The sequence below is a fragment of the Chinchilla lanigera genome, unplaced genomic scaffold, assembly GCF_000276665.1.
Source record: "Chinchilla lanigera isolate Chin_1 unplaced genomic scaffold, ChiLan1.0 scaffold00021, whole genome shotgun sequence".
Lineage (NCBI taxonomy): Eukaryota > Metazoa > Chordata > Mammalia > Rodentia > Chinchillidae > Chinchilla > Chinchilla lanigera.
Window position 1 is genome coordinate 2,013,741 of NW_004955422.1, and position 13,249 is coordinate 2,026,989.

Genomic DNA, 13,249 nt, shown 5'->3' on the forward strand with positions numbered 1-13,249 from the left:
CTGTATATAATTTTTTAGTGTTTACCACAAGGATTACAGGTAATATTCATAAGTTTTTAATAATCTAGTTTTAACTGGTACCAGTTCAGTTTCTTTTTGTGTGTTTTGTTTTATTTTTTGAGACAGGGTCATGCAGTGTGGCCCAGACTGTCCTTGAATTTGTGGTGATTCTCCTGTCTCAGCCTCCTGAGTGCACCACTACACCTGGCTCTAGCTCAATTTCAATAATACACAATAACTGTTCCTATATAATTGTCATCCCCCAACATTATGTTGTTCTTGTCACAAATCATATCTTTATATATTGCATTCCTGCTAATATAACTTTATAATTATCGTTTTGTGCCTTTGTCTCTTAAATCATACAAGATACAAAATGAAAAACTGCAAATCAAAAGTATAATAATAGTGGCTTTTATTTATATTTACCTAGGTAGTTACCTTTATTGTTCTTATTTCTTCATCTGGCTTTGAGTTACTGTCCAGTGTCTTTCATTTCAGCATGAAGGACTCCCTCTGGCACTGCTCTTAAGGCAGATATACTAGCAGTGAATGTCCTCAGCTTTTATTTATCTGGCAATGCCTTCCCTTCATTTTTAAAGAAGAGCTTTATAAGGTACAGAATTCTTGGTTGGTGGTGTTTGTTTGTTGGGAGGTTTCCATCTCCTCACTTCAAATATGTCATTCTACAGCTTTCTGGTCCGAAGCTTGCTGACTGGGTCTAGCTTATGGTCCCTCATGAGTTTGTGATCAGACTGGCTGACAGGGACCTCAAGGCCTACCCAGAGTAGAGTGGTTTCCATACAGGCTACTCGGTCAAGTGGCTCCCGGCAGGCTTCACTTCTCCACTGCAGTGGGCAGGAGACGCAGCTCCTTACCGCTTGGTCTCTACAGTGCTGCTCATGAAATGGCAGCTGGCTTCCCCAAACCAGCAGGTCCATGAGCGGAATACATCCTCCACCATTGTCTTGATTGCTTTGTTTTCATTTGTCTGGAGGCTTGTGATGTCCTTTATCAGACTCTCTAATAGATGATTCGCCTTGCATGAGAGAGAAATTCAAGCCATGAGTAGTTCCTCAGTGGAGAGGGATTGATATGCCCGTCCCCAGAAGCATTGCCACTAGTGCTCTCTTCGTCCTTGGAAGCAGCGGTCAAGGCTATTTCTTATGGCCTTGGCGTGGAACAGCAAAGCTTCGCAGTTGACCTCTCTCCTTCCTCCTGTTTCTGGCCTTCCATATCCAAAGAGTCATGAAAATAGGCTTTCTGAGTACCCAGGACCTTAAAAATATTAGCCCATTTTCCATTGGAGGTTTATCTAATGGAGGAAACGTGTCCTTTTTGTTTAAATTTAAAACTCTCTGTGTGTATGAGAGAGAGAGAAAGAGAGAGAGATAGAGAGAGAGAGAGAGAGAGGAGGAGAAGGAGAGAGAAGAAGAGAGAAAGGCAGACTTGAAATGATTCTCCTGGTAGGCCATATTCCTCACACAGATCAGTCAGGTCTTTATTATATATCTGCAAAGCATCAGGTACTTGCTGTTTGTTTGGTTGGTTAGTTTTGTTTCAGAGGTTTCACATAGGGGTGGAAGAAATAAGTCCTGTGTGAAACAGTGCCCACTCTCAAGGAGCTTACAGTATAAAAGGGAGACATATGGCATGACTAGAAGAAAAGATCGGTAGTTGCCACAGTACTGATAAGGTAGATGAGTCTGCTTTCCTGACGTGATAATGTGGAAAGCAGAGGGAAATATGAGGTGGCCAGGAGTGTGAAAGAGATTTGTGATTTTTGTTAATTTCTCAAGTCTAGTAAAACATTTTGCAGCATTATGATTCAAGAACTTTCAATGTTGTGTTTGGAGGACTGGTCTTGCACTTTGGCTCCTACCTGTGGATAATGAGATAATTTCATTCTAATTTTTTAATTACTTATGATTACCATACAAAAATACCATTACACCCACAACTTTTTTCAATTTTGAAAAAGTAAATTAGGTTTGTGTTTATAGTTTTATATCCATACTATTCTAAAATCATTAGCGTATTTATAGAACATAAAACTAATTGGCCCACCAGGTCATAGCACAATTAGTAATAAAAGCACAGTTTACCTGTGTGCTACCTACCATTTCTGGTTGGATATAGTAATGTAACTGGTGCTTCTGACGTTCATGTAGATGCTTCTAGAATGGGTTGGGAGTAATCAGGACTCTAACCTCTTGCAAAATGGCCCTTCCTTAGTAGTTGCATCTCTCTTTTCCTTAGATGTGATATAGGCAGACTTTAAATATCCCAAATAAAGGTAGGTTTTTTTTTTTTTTTTTTGGTCTTTTTGAGACAGGGTCTCGCTATTCAGTTCAGACTGGCCTTGAGCTCACTTTGTAGCCCAGGCTGGTCTCAAACTCACAACGATCCTCCTGCCTCAGCCTCCCGAGTGCTGGGGTTACAGGTGTGCACCACCACGCCAGGCAGTAATTCTCCATTCTCTCTAGATTGGGATTATTCTGAAGAAGAAGAGTGTATATGTAAGATGGTAAACGTAAAAATGTTTACCATCTGAGCTCTGTAGTGTGCTGTGGGCTAGAGCTTGACCCATATATAATGACAGTGGCCTTGCTTCTGGGAAACTAATCTTACTTCCTACAAAATATTGAAATCAGAGAGAGCACCCTGTACTTCATCTTTATACACAGGAATCAAGCCATGAATTTTTCTCTTTGTGTAATTTAGACTATTGCATGTATAGAGCGCTACTTACTGCAGTTTTGGTATCTAATATCTTCAGCTGGATTTTTAACTTTTATTCCCCCATGAAATCCATGATATGAACTCCTCTATTAATATGTTCCAGATTTGAGTATGTTCTTTTGTTTCATCTCGGCCACAATTAAACTGCTTCTTATTTTTGTTCTTTTAATAAAAAATGAATTTTGAATTTTCATTTAATTTTTCTCTCCTAGACAGTTAAATCCCACACAGAAACAGATGAGAAACAAACAGAAAGCCGTACCATCACCCCTCCTGCTGCACCCAAACCAAAACGGGAAGAAAACCCACAGGTAGGCCCATCTTTCTAGTCTGTGATGACTCGGTCGATGATGTGTGGTGTATTCTCACACAGCAGGAGGGACACCTGCTTTGTGAACCACTCCACATTCCTGTTCTCATTATTCAATATTTTATTGCCAAGTTAGGTTGGCCTAGGGCAGGTTTCTTAGAGTGTGGTCCTAACAAGGCCTTGCAGTGCCATGTATTTTAGTATTTCAAAGGAATAGTTTTAAGATGACATTGTCTGTATACATACCACAATTTTGAAATATAAGAGTAATGATAATTTTCCCAGCTGTACTGTTTTATTCCAAGTGATTATTATGTTCTGTTTTTCTCAAACATTTGTAAGATGTCCAGTTCACTCAGCTAATATCTGTTTACATTATTGAATATAGGAGTTAAATGTGCATTTTTGTTACTGCCATTTTATTGCATTAGCACTCCAAATCCCAAATGAACCAGTAGCCCTAAAATTGTTTATTTAAACACCAAAGAAGGGATGACAAATAGTAACATCTACACTACAACTTAGGATAGAATGATAAAGAGCACACAGGACCCTGCTACAAACATAGACTGTGGATCTGTATGTCTTAAACAAGAGAATTTTTTTTTTTCTGGTACCAGGAATCGAACTCATGACCTTGTGCTTGCCAGGCAGGCGCTGTGCCGCTGAGCTAAATCCCCAGCCCCAGACAAGAGAATATTTTAATTTGATGCTTTTGCACAAACTATAAAAGAAAAATATGGAAAGATAATGCGATAATGAATATCTGATAGTTGGTTTTATCAGACCAATACTCCATTTCCTTCTGTCCTTGCTACATTCTTTGTATTGAAACCATGTCAGTGGTGTGAAGCCATCAAAGCCTTATGTTATTTTTTTTTTATAAAAAAGCAGTGATTTATTGAGTTAGTCCATATTTTCTAAAATAAGTACCAAATGTAATTCTGATGTGAAATGAATTTTTAATTTTAACTTTTAAGAAAGGAACAAAACTTAAACCACAAAGTACATGCGGTACAAATTGCTGAGGAACTTGTAAAATCATCCGCAGAATTAATGACAGATACACAGTGGTGGAGGGAAAATAGAGCAAACCATTAGCGAGCTGCCTTATCAAAAGAAACTGAACCTTAGCACTGAGAGAGAGAGGGAAAAGGAGGAAGGCAGAAAGAAAGGGGAAAGAAAGTGAAGCGAGTCCCACGTCGGTGGCACACAGAATGGGCAGCACGTGCCAGTTGTGGAGTTGCAGATATTTTACCTTCTATTTGAACAGAATCCCTGCCATACAGACAGTAAATTAGCATTTGGTATATGTGGGGTGGAGAGAAAACTCCTTGATAACTTTTTATTCTGTCATCGAGAATATGTTCTACAAGAGAGATTTTTTTCACTTAACAATTACATTACGAGCTTAATCTAGACCTGCAAAGAGGAGCTGGATGTGAGTAGCTAAGAAGGGTGCTATTGCTTGATTAAAAGAGGATGCATCTGAATATCAAGTCACACACTGCTGTATTAGCAGAAGACATTAGTGCACAGCCTCCTAATCATGAGTATATTTTAAAATATAGTGCCAATGAGGAATGTGGCTAATTGGCAGTCACAAAATATACACCATTTCAGTGTGATGCAGAGAAGATGGGTAGTGCGTCCAGGGATTAGTTTTCCTTACCAGAATATTCTGGCTGTCAAGAGGATACATTTTTGAAACAAAAATAAAAATATGTCTTCAGGACCCTGATGATACCAATAAAGGACATTCCTACACTCTCAAGTAGCCTGTTCAGGAACGTGTCTTGAATAAGCTGAATCTATCATTCAGGCCAAAGTATATAATGTTTAATGCTAAGGAAGAGATGTCAAAATTTTTAAAGACCAAGCTCTAGTGTTTAATAACTGCAGGAGTATGGCTCCTGATAATTGAAGATATTCTTTATTCATCAGAGAACAAAACTGATGATGTATCATTTGGCCTATTTCAAAACCACATGCGCTGGTACGCTGAAAATGAAGACCCCAGAAAACCAGAGAACAGAAATCAATCTGTTGTTCTCTCCAGCTGGAAATCTTTGGGGTGCAGTGTACCAATAATCCTTTCTTCTGATGGAGCCCTCAAAATAGTTTACAGAGAGAAATTGCTCCATAATTTTTAGGTCCATATTTAATTGAAAAGTCATAATACTGAGTGTCCCTGTTGTCCTTCCTAAAAATCATTTAGCTTTGAGTCAGCATTATCTATTCAGTGGCAGTAAAAATGGGAGAACCCCCAACCTAGTCATGACACGTGAAATTGTGGCCTGGAATTTGGAAGTTGTGACATGGAGGCCCTTTAAACCTGCTCTGTGTTTTCAAAGATGAAATCCTCTTTTAAGATTTCAAAGGAAAAAAAAAAAGAATCTTGGGTCACTCCAGAAGCTGATTTCTTGAAGCAGGAGGATCACCCTGAATTCAAGGCCAGCCTGAACTACATGGGGGCACCCTGTCTTTGCCCCCACACCAAAGATGCTGGTTTCTGACACTGAGAAAGTGGGAAATGTAGGTCCCACCCTTCTTTTGGCGAGAATACACCAGAGCAGCTTGGGAGCTGCCCAGCAGGGAGGCTACCCACTCTTGGTTCCTCTGAATCCAGCCTCCCACAAGTCCCAGCCCACCGGGTCCGCTTTCCCTGGTGTCTGACTAGGAACCTAACGTCCTTGCAAGAACCCAGACTGAAGTGTGTTCTTTGTGTTTGTTTGTTTCTCTGGCACAGAAACTTGCCTTCATGGTGTCTCTAGGGTTGGTAACACATGACCATCTAGAAGGTAAGAGAAGATATTCTTGGCACTGCCTTCTCTGTAGCCCACAGCTTTGTTCCTGAAAGTGGTGTTTGATTGAATTCCTAGAATAGAAAATTGGAACACAAATAGAGTGTGATTCAACCAATGTGGACTTTATTTCCTTTAGAGGAAAGGTTGCCTTCCCTCCACCGTATGTCAGGCCCTCCCCTGCCTAGCATCATCCATACCCGTCCCTGCAGAAAACGTCCCTGCTCCCTGAATTAGGGTGACTTCTTCACCTTTTTCATTTTGACAGCACAAAGTGACAAGTGCTCATCTAACAAACCCTTGTCTGCATTTTCCCATCATTCTGAATCTTAAGGACAGTTGCAAAGCCCCACCTGACTTGGTTACATAGTTCAAGACCAGTGAACTTTTGTTATTCAGTCTAAGTCTGTGGAGAAAGTTCATCCAGACCTATGTACAAGCAGTCTAAAAATAAACCAGGACAGCTTGTTTACAAGTATGGCATACTGTGAAGCTCTCGATCACAGAGAGCCGCACTGTGGAATGCTGTGGCCTTGCTTCCTGAGAGGTGACAGTAGACAGTCCCACGCAGTTGCTTCCGAGGGTGCTTGCCTATGTGTGGGCTGCAGGAAAACAGACTTGTCCCTGTCCCTGATTTGTTACAGGAAAACCAATAGATAAACAGTGAAGTTCCATTACTTAGGCTCTCCGTACCTGTCTTCTAATTGGAGCCTTTTCTTTTCCCAAGAAATCCAAAGCAAGAGACAAGAGCGAAAAAGAAGAACAACAGCAAACCCAGTGTACAGCGGAGCAGTCTTTGAGCCAGAGGTACTTTTGCCAGCGCCTGGTCCTTCCCTCCCAGATCCTGGATTCCTAGGGTGCTCGGTACCTCCCATCTGAAAACCTGCCCATGAGCTGCACCTGGTTGTACTCGGCCAGCTCTGTGAAATGAAGGATTTTTCCCCAGTTCATCCCATTATTTCATTTCTGTGACTCACTGCTTACCCTATAGGTTTTTCTTTTCTAAGTCTGAGCAGACACAAATATGTCTTAAAATGTTCATTCATCCTGACTTCACAGCTCTCATCTGAAGCAGAGGCAGACCTCTCTAGAATATTCTCTGAGAGCCAAGTACATGTGATAAAACCTGTTATCCCTGAGACCTTAGGGTGATTAACTCTTAACTAGTTGGCACGTTGTAGGCAGTCTTTTGCTCATGGCAGTGCCAGTCACCTTTCTTTCTTCAATCCCCAAAGCGCAAGAAGAGTGCAGTCACCTACCTAAACAGCACAATGCATCCGGGGACCCGGAAGAGAGGTGAGTGCCTTTTTGAACCTCTGCTTTGCTGTTGCTTTTGCTTTCCATGTTGTTTCTTCTCCGCCCCTCCCATTACCCTCCCCAGACCTGACCCCTCCTTCCCTTGAAAATACTTTCGTTCTTGTTCTTCGAGTATGGGGGGAAAGAGAGTGAGATTTCTTATTAGAGTTCTGTGTACAGAGTCAAAAGCTGACTTGTCTGGGTTCTGGCAGAGCTGACTCAAGAGAGCAGCTTAATGCAGCATTTCTGCCCCAAGCCTACCAGGCCATCCATGAATAGCACAGGGAACAGAACACCGTGTGAAAGGAAGCATCTTAGCATCATTAAGCAGAGCCAGAGCACTGCTGTTGCCAAGGTGTTCTTAATAGTGCCTCACTCATCCTGCTGCCAGGGAGGCTAGAACGTGACTCTAGTTTCTGTGGCTGCAGACTTTCCAGGAAGGAGACAACTTAAGAGTCTTTGAGAACAGGGCATCTCCAGCTAAGGAAGAAAAGGTCACCGTCAAAACAAGTTCCCCCTAACGGACTCCTGAAGAGCTGTTTCTACCTTTCAGACCGTCTGTAAGCATTCACCTTATTCTCAGGGCAGAAAAACAGCAGTGGCATCTCTCACCCAGCAGGTCTAAGTAGGTCTTAATAGCTCAGGGTTTGAGCTCATAAACAAGGTACTGAGATTGTTCTTTGATGTCAGTAATACATCCCAAAGTCCCTTTCTCCACGTGGTAATGTGTCCCTGAATTATAGTTCCAGGCTAGAAAGGTTGCAGAGTGAGTGGACCAGCATACTAATTTTGTGTGTGCACACGCAATCTCTGAGCTATCAGAAGCTTAGAAAGTCATCCTGACCCTTTGTCTGCCTTAGGCAGAACTACAACTATACCTTCCCCAAAAAAGATGTCATACCCTTAGTGAACCATCCTGATATTGCAGCAGTCCTATCTTTCACGTAACCAAAAATACTTGGATGGTTCATATTGATTCCCAGGCCAAAATAACTAGTGCCATAAGTTATTCTCTGTTGTTTTGTGTTCAGCTATTTTAGTGACCTCTGACACAATTCTCAGAAACAAGCCCCCCAGCCAGAGGCCACAATTAATCGGCCTACTGGTGGGTAGTCTCTGCTGAGAGGACAGGAGTTAAATGAGCCAGAGAGACCTTGGAGCCTGTTGCCAAGGTCAAAGGATAAAAACCTGCATTTACAATGCCTAGGATGTGCCTTCCATGGATAAACAAAGAACATTCATCTCCAGTTGCACTCTTGCAGCAGTAAATTCCCTAGAAAAGACAAAGATCTTTGTATGGTAGGCACTGCCAGTTAAGCACCAGTACTATTTGTGTAATGGTTGATGGGATCGTGAGTCTGTGTGTAATCCTAATATAAGTTGTAACTGTTAGCAAAGTCGCAATCCCACGTACACCATTTGCCAGTGCTTACAAGCAGATCTGGACCTCCGTGGCTTTTTTTTCCTTTGGTGTGCTGGGCTGTGTTCCTAATCACTCACATCTTAGAAGCTGTGACCCTAGCTCTTAGAAGACGAAGACCCCTGCTTAGATATGTGCTAAGGGTATGGGTGGCTGGCCCCACAGTTCCTGCACCCCGGGGCTCATGTATAGAAGCCTCACAGAATGAAGTTTGATTTAAGGTGCTCTGTCTCAGACCATGCCTCTCGGGAGTGCTGGTGGCAGGCCCTTCCCTGGGACTTTGGAACAGCCCTGTGTAGTTCACCAGAATGAGGTGTAAAGTGAGGCGATAGCTTTTAGTCTACTGGGGAAAGTGTCCAGGGCCAGAAATACTCAAATTTGTTGTCAGGCCCAGCCCCTCTTGTTGCTCTTAGGTTCCAGCTACTCCTAGAACGTCTCTCTCAAAGGCCCTAACTGCAAGGGCCGGGAAGAATTTCCTTGAATTTTCCCTCCTCACTTTTCCTTGTCTAGCTTCATCAGCTACAAAATGACCAAAGTGCAGGCAGGAGAGACGTGGAAAGCGGAAATGCTAAAGACATCCATTTGTGGGAACTGAGAATCACGAGTGTGACAGTGGGAATGATAAATGCAGAGAGTCATAGAGAGAGAGATGCAGAGGCATGGGGAAGAAGCACCCGTGTTCCTGACCTTGGCTTCCGCTGCCTGTGGTGTGTTGGTCCTAGCACTAGCAATCTCAAATTGCGGTAGTCCAGGAGCATCACCATAGTCTGCCCACAGTGAGGTCCGTTACATAGCCAGCACCTCCTCTCTCTCTCCCAGGCTCTCTTCTGCCTTTGGAGATTCGTGTAGTTGTTTCTAATGACATTTAAATCTTTGCTTCTCTTCCTCCCTTTGGGACTGTTGTATTAACCTTCTGTCTGCTACCTCACTTCCTTTTCCATGCTAGCCAATGAGGAGCACTGGCCAAAGGTATGTAAGATCGTTTTCCCCTTCTCTTTCCCTCCCCCTTTTCCCCTTTTGTTCCCTTCTCTTGGTATATAGGTCGTCCTCCAAAATACAATGCAGTGCTGGGGTTTGGAGCCCTTACCCCAACATCCCCCCCATCCAGTCATCCCGACTCCCCCGAAAGTGAAAAGACAGAGACCACATTCACTTTCCCTCCACCTGTGCAGCCTGTGTCCCTGCCCAGCCCCACCTCCACAGACGTAAGTAACTTGGGGAAGTGCGCTGTCTCTTGGAGCGCGCATGTCGGCACCTGTCGGGAAAACCGTTGTCCTGTGTTGTCTCCTTGCCAGCTTGCGCTGACCTGAGTAACCCAGAGTAGCAGGAACCCTGTGGAATGCCATCCTCTGTCCTCGGGAGCTCAGGGTTTTAGACCTGTGAGTTCTCAGAAGAGGGTGCGGTGGGGAAACGGCGCATGTAATTGCAGGGTATGCAGGTTTCTGTCATTGGGTGTGAGTGGGGAATGGGAGTACAGTGTGCGTTTCCCTATCACCCGTGTTTCCTGCTTCAGGCGCAGTTCCACAAGTGGAAAATCATCTAGGGAGCAACTTCATGTAGCAGGGTTGATCAGAAATACATTCCTGAAAAAGTGTCAAGTACTAGTTAGCGGTCCTTCACCCAGAAATTTCAGGAGTGTGAACAAGTGCGCTAGTTTTTTCAAATGAGCATTTACAAAGCTGTGAATTCCTCAAGTTCTTACTGAGTGCTCTTCCACCAAGCAAGTAGTAGTGTTCTTGAGGCTGGGGATTTGGCCAGGAACAGTGCCACTGCCCTGCCTTCAGGGAGCTTCTGCTCCTTGGGAAGAGAGGGCTGATAGGTGAAGCTCAGGTAGCGATAGGTGCTATACAGGAAAATGGAACAGGAAGGCACAAGGTGCAGGAGTGGCAGATAGCCTCTCGAGGGAGGAGTGGCTTGAGAAAGCCCCGCTGATAGGAAGTGACCCGTGAGCCCCAGGAGCACGGGGAAGAGTGTTTTGTGCACAGGGCAGCAGCACAGAGCCCTGAAGTGGCCACGCACATGGCACAGGGAAGACAGTACCGAGTGTGAAGAGTAGGGCAGTGGGAGATCATATCCAAAGGTGGCGGTGTGCTCAGCGGGGTTTTGTGGCATTATTTCAATTACAGAAAAAGTATTTTGTTTTGAAAATTTTCAGACTTACAGAAAATTACAGTAATGGTTGAGTGAACAAACATACATGCTAACATTTAACCAATTGTTAACATTTTTTTGTATTTGCTTCTCTGCTGTATACACACACACACACACACACACACTTTTTTACTGAGCCAACAAAAAGTTGCAAACTTCCTGATTCTTCACACCAAAATGTTTCAAGTGTGTTACCAGGCATGGTGGCACATGCCTTTAATCCTAGCACTTGGGAGGCTGAGGCAGGAGAATTGCAAGTTCAAAGCCAGCCTGGGCTATATAGAAAGACCGATCTCAAACATAAAACAAAAGTAGTCCAATGTGTGTCCCCTAAAAACAAAGGCACTCTGTTATATAGCCACAATGTATTAAGTTGAGAGAATTTAATATTGATAAAATATTAGTATATAGTATGCAATTCATATCAGATTTCTCCCAGCTGTCCTAATAATTACCTTTGTGACTCTGTTTTTTCTGCTCCACGGTCCTATCCAAAATTACTTTTGACACTTTTGTCATGAAATTGTATCTTTACCCTCCTTTATCCTGAAATAGTTTCTTAGCCTTTCTTTGTCTTTCATAACAGTGACATTTTTAAATTAATTTTTAGTCCCTTTTAGGTATACAAAATGATGACATTCATCATAGGGAATTTGTACCTGTACATAACATAAGTTGATTTTTTTTTTTGCATTTTTTTAACATTGGCATTTTTAAAGCTCAGCCGTTTGGTGTGGAGAGTGCTTCTTCATTTGGGTTGTCTGTCTGATTGTTCCTTCACGAATAGTTGAAGAAGTGCATTTTTGTAGGACACCAAGGAAGTGATGCTGAGTCTTTCTCAGTGCTTCACGACGGGAGGCACAGAACACCAGCCTGTCCTGTTGTTGGTGATGTAGCTGTCATGTCTTCAGATCGTGTCCATCAGATTCAAAATCTTTCACTCATAAAGATCCTATTCCCTGTGATGGGAAAGAATAGAATAGCTTTGCGTCTGTAGAAACATTCAGTTTCCCAATAGGTTGCTACCTAGTTATCTTAGCATTCTTTGATGGTTCTTGCCTGCATTTACTGTTTTTTTGTTTTGTTTTGTTTTGTTTTTTTTTTTTGGTTTTTCTCCGGTACCGGGAACCGAACTCATGACCTTGCACTTGCCAGGCAGGCGCTTTTGCCGCTGAGCTAAATCCCCAGCCCCTGCATTTACTGTTTTTAAGGTGTTTGTAAAATCAACTTGGATTTTAGAAGAAGCACTATGTCTCAAGTGTGGGGCAAGGAGCGTGGAAGCAGAGAGACTAGTTAGGAGGCCCTTGCAGTCATCCCAGCAGAAGGTGATAGTGGCGCGTGGCTAGTAGGGTGGTAGAAGTAGACAGGGAGAAGTGATGGAGACTGTGCATATTTTAAAGAACCAGCGGGGTTGCATGTGGGGAATGAGAAAGAGAGCATAATCAAGGTTAAATCCAAAATTGTATAGTGTGTGCTCACTTCAGCAGCACATACAAAACTATGTCCTAAATAACTATTAGAAGGTTGAAGCTGCCACTTTAGTAAAGACCGTAAGAAAGGTTTGAGGAGGGTGATCAAGAATTTCATTTTGACCGTGTCTCAGTTCTTTTGTGAATTGAAGTTTATTGTTGATCATCTTGAGGTAAAATGTTCCTTGAACTTGAATGTTCTCAGCACTTACTAATGGCATAATCTTTTCCAAAGAATACCCGTGCACATTCACAGTTAAAATGCCAGAGCCAACAAAGGAAGCACGATCTTGGGGATGCGGGATCACAGAAGGACTCTGTCTTCCCACAGGTTCCCTTCGTTGAACACAGCTGGTAGCTGTAGGCGCATCATGGCTGTCAAGATTTAGCACTTCATCCAGTTTCCTAACTTTTGTCATTAATAATTGATTCAGGTCCTCGTATTAATGAGCACCAGGAGTCCCTTCCAGAAACCTTGCGTGCTGGCACCAAAGACTGTCCCAGCATTTCCTTGGTCACAGAATTGCCAAAAAGATGCCAGCTTACTGGCTCTGTGGTACAGCTCTCCACTGCGTCAGTGCTGGGAGATGAGGATTTATGTTTGTACGCGTTAGCGTCTCTTCTGAGTAGTGTTGCTTTAGTCATAGTAATAGTTGTTGTTGAGCGGATTTATGTTTTGTTTTGTTTTTTTCAAGTCTAGACCCAAAAGATCCACTCAGGTCAAATCACAGAGTTTTAAAATTTCTCCCAGGTTTCATTTTAAAATGCAACATTATTCTTTTCAGAAATTTCATTATTCTTTTCTGAAAGCTGAAGGTAAAAGAAAGCTTTTCTAAAACCACTAAATATGTTCAGAATTTCCTATGTTAAACCCAGTGGAATAGATTTTTTTTAAAAAAAAAGATAATTGACTGCTACTTTTGCAGTATCCCAACAGCAGTGGTGATTAAAATCAACACGCAGGGTTCTGTGGGTTTGCTACTGGGTAGCATCAGCCTCAACAACATTAATTAAACAGTAACAGTTGAGAGGCAAGCGTTTCCTGGGGATCAATAAC

The 13,249-nt window shown here is 42.7% G+C and overlaps 1 protein-coding gene across 15 annotated transcripts in view; it reads left to right on the forward strand.

Moving 5' to 3' along the window:
* The window catches only part of Phf21a (PHD finger protein 21A), a 188,482-nt gene that overhangs the window by 156,406 nt on the left and 18,827 nt on the right, over positions 1 to 13,249 (forward strand). For 13 of the 15 annotated variants that reach the window (XM_013514025.1, XM_005384053.2, XM_013514029.1 and 10 more), the window contains 5 exons: positions 2,955 to 3,053; positions 5,802 to 5,853; positions 6,584 to 6,663; positions 7,092 to 7,152; positions 9,614 to 9,777. In XM_013514025.1, the coding sequence (XP_013369479.1) occupies positions 2,955 to 3,053; positions 5,802 to 5,853; positions 6,584 to 6,663; positions 7,092 to 7,152; positions 9,614 to 9,777 (456 nt within the window). Of the gene's footprint in view, positions 1 to 2,954; positions 3,054 to 5,801; positions 5,854 to 6,583; positions 6,664 to 7,091; positions 7,153 to 9,518; positions 9,542 to 9,613; positions 9,778 to 13,249 lie in introns of all 15 variants that reach the window. The other 2 variants (XM_013514033.1, XM_013514036.1) reach the window with 1 other exon arrangement.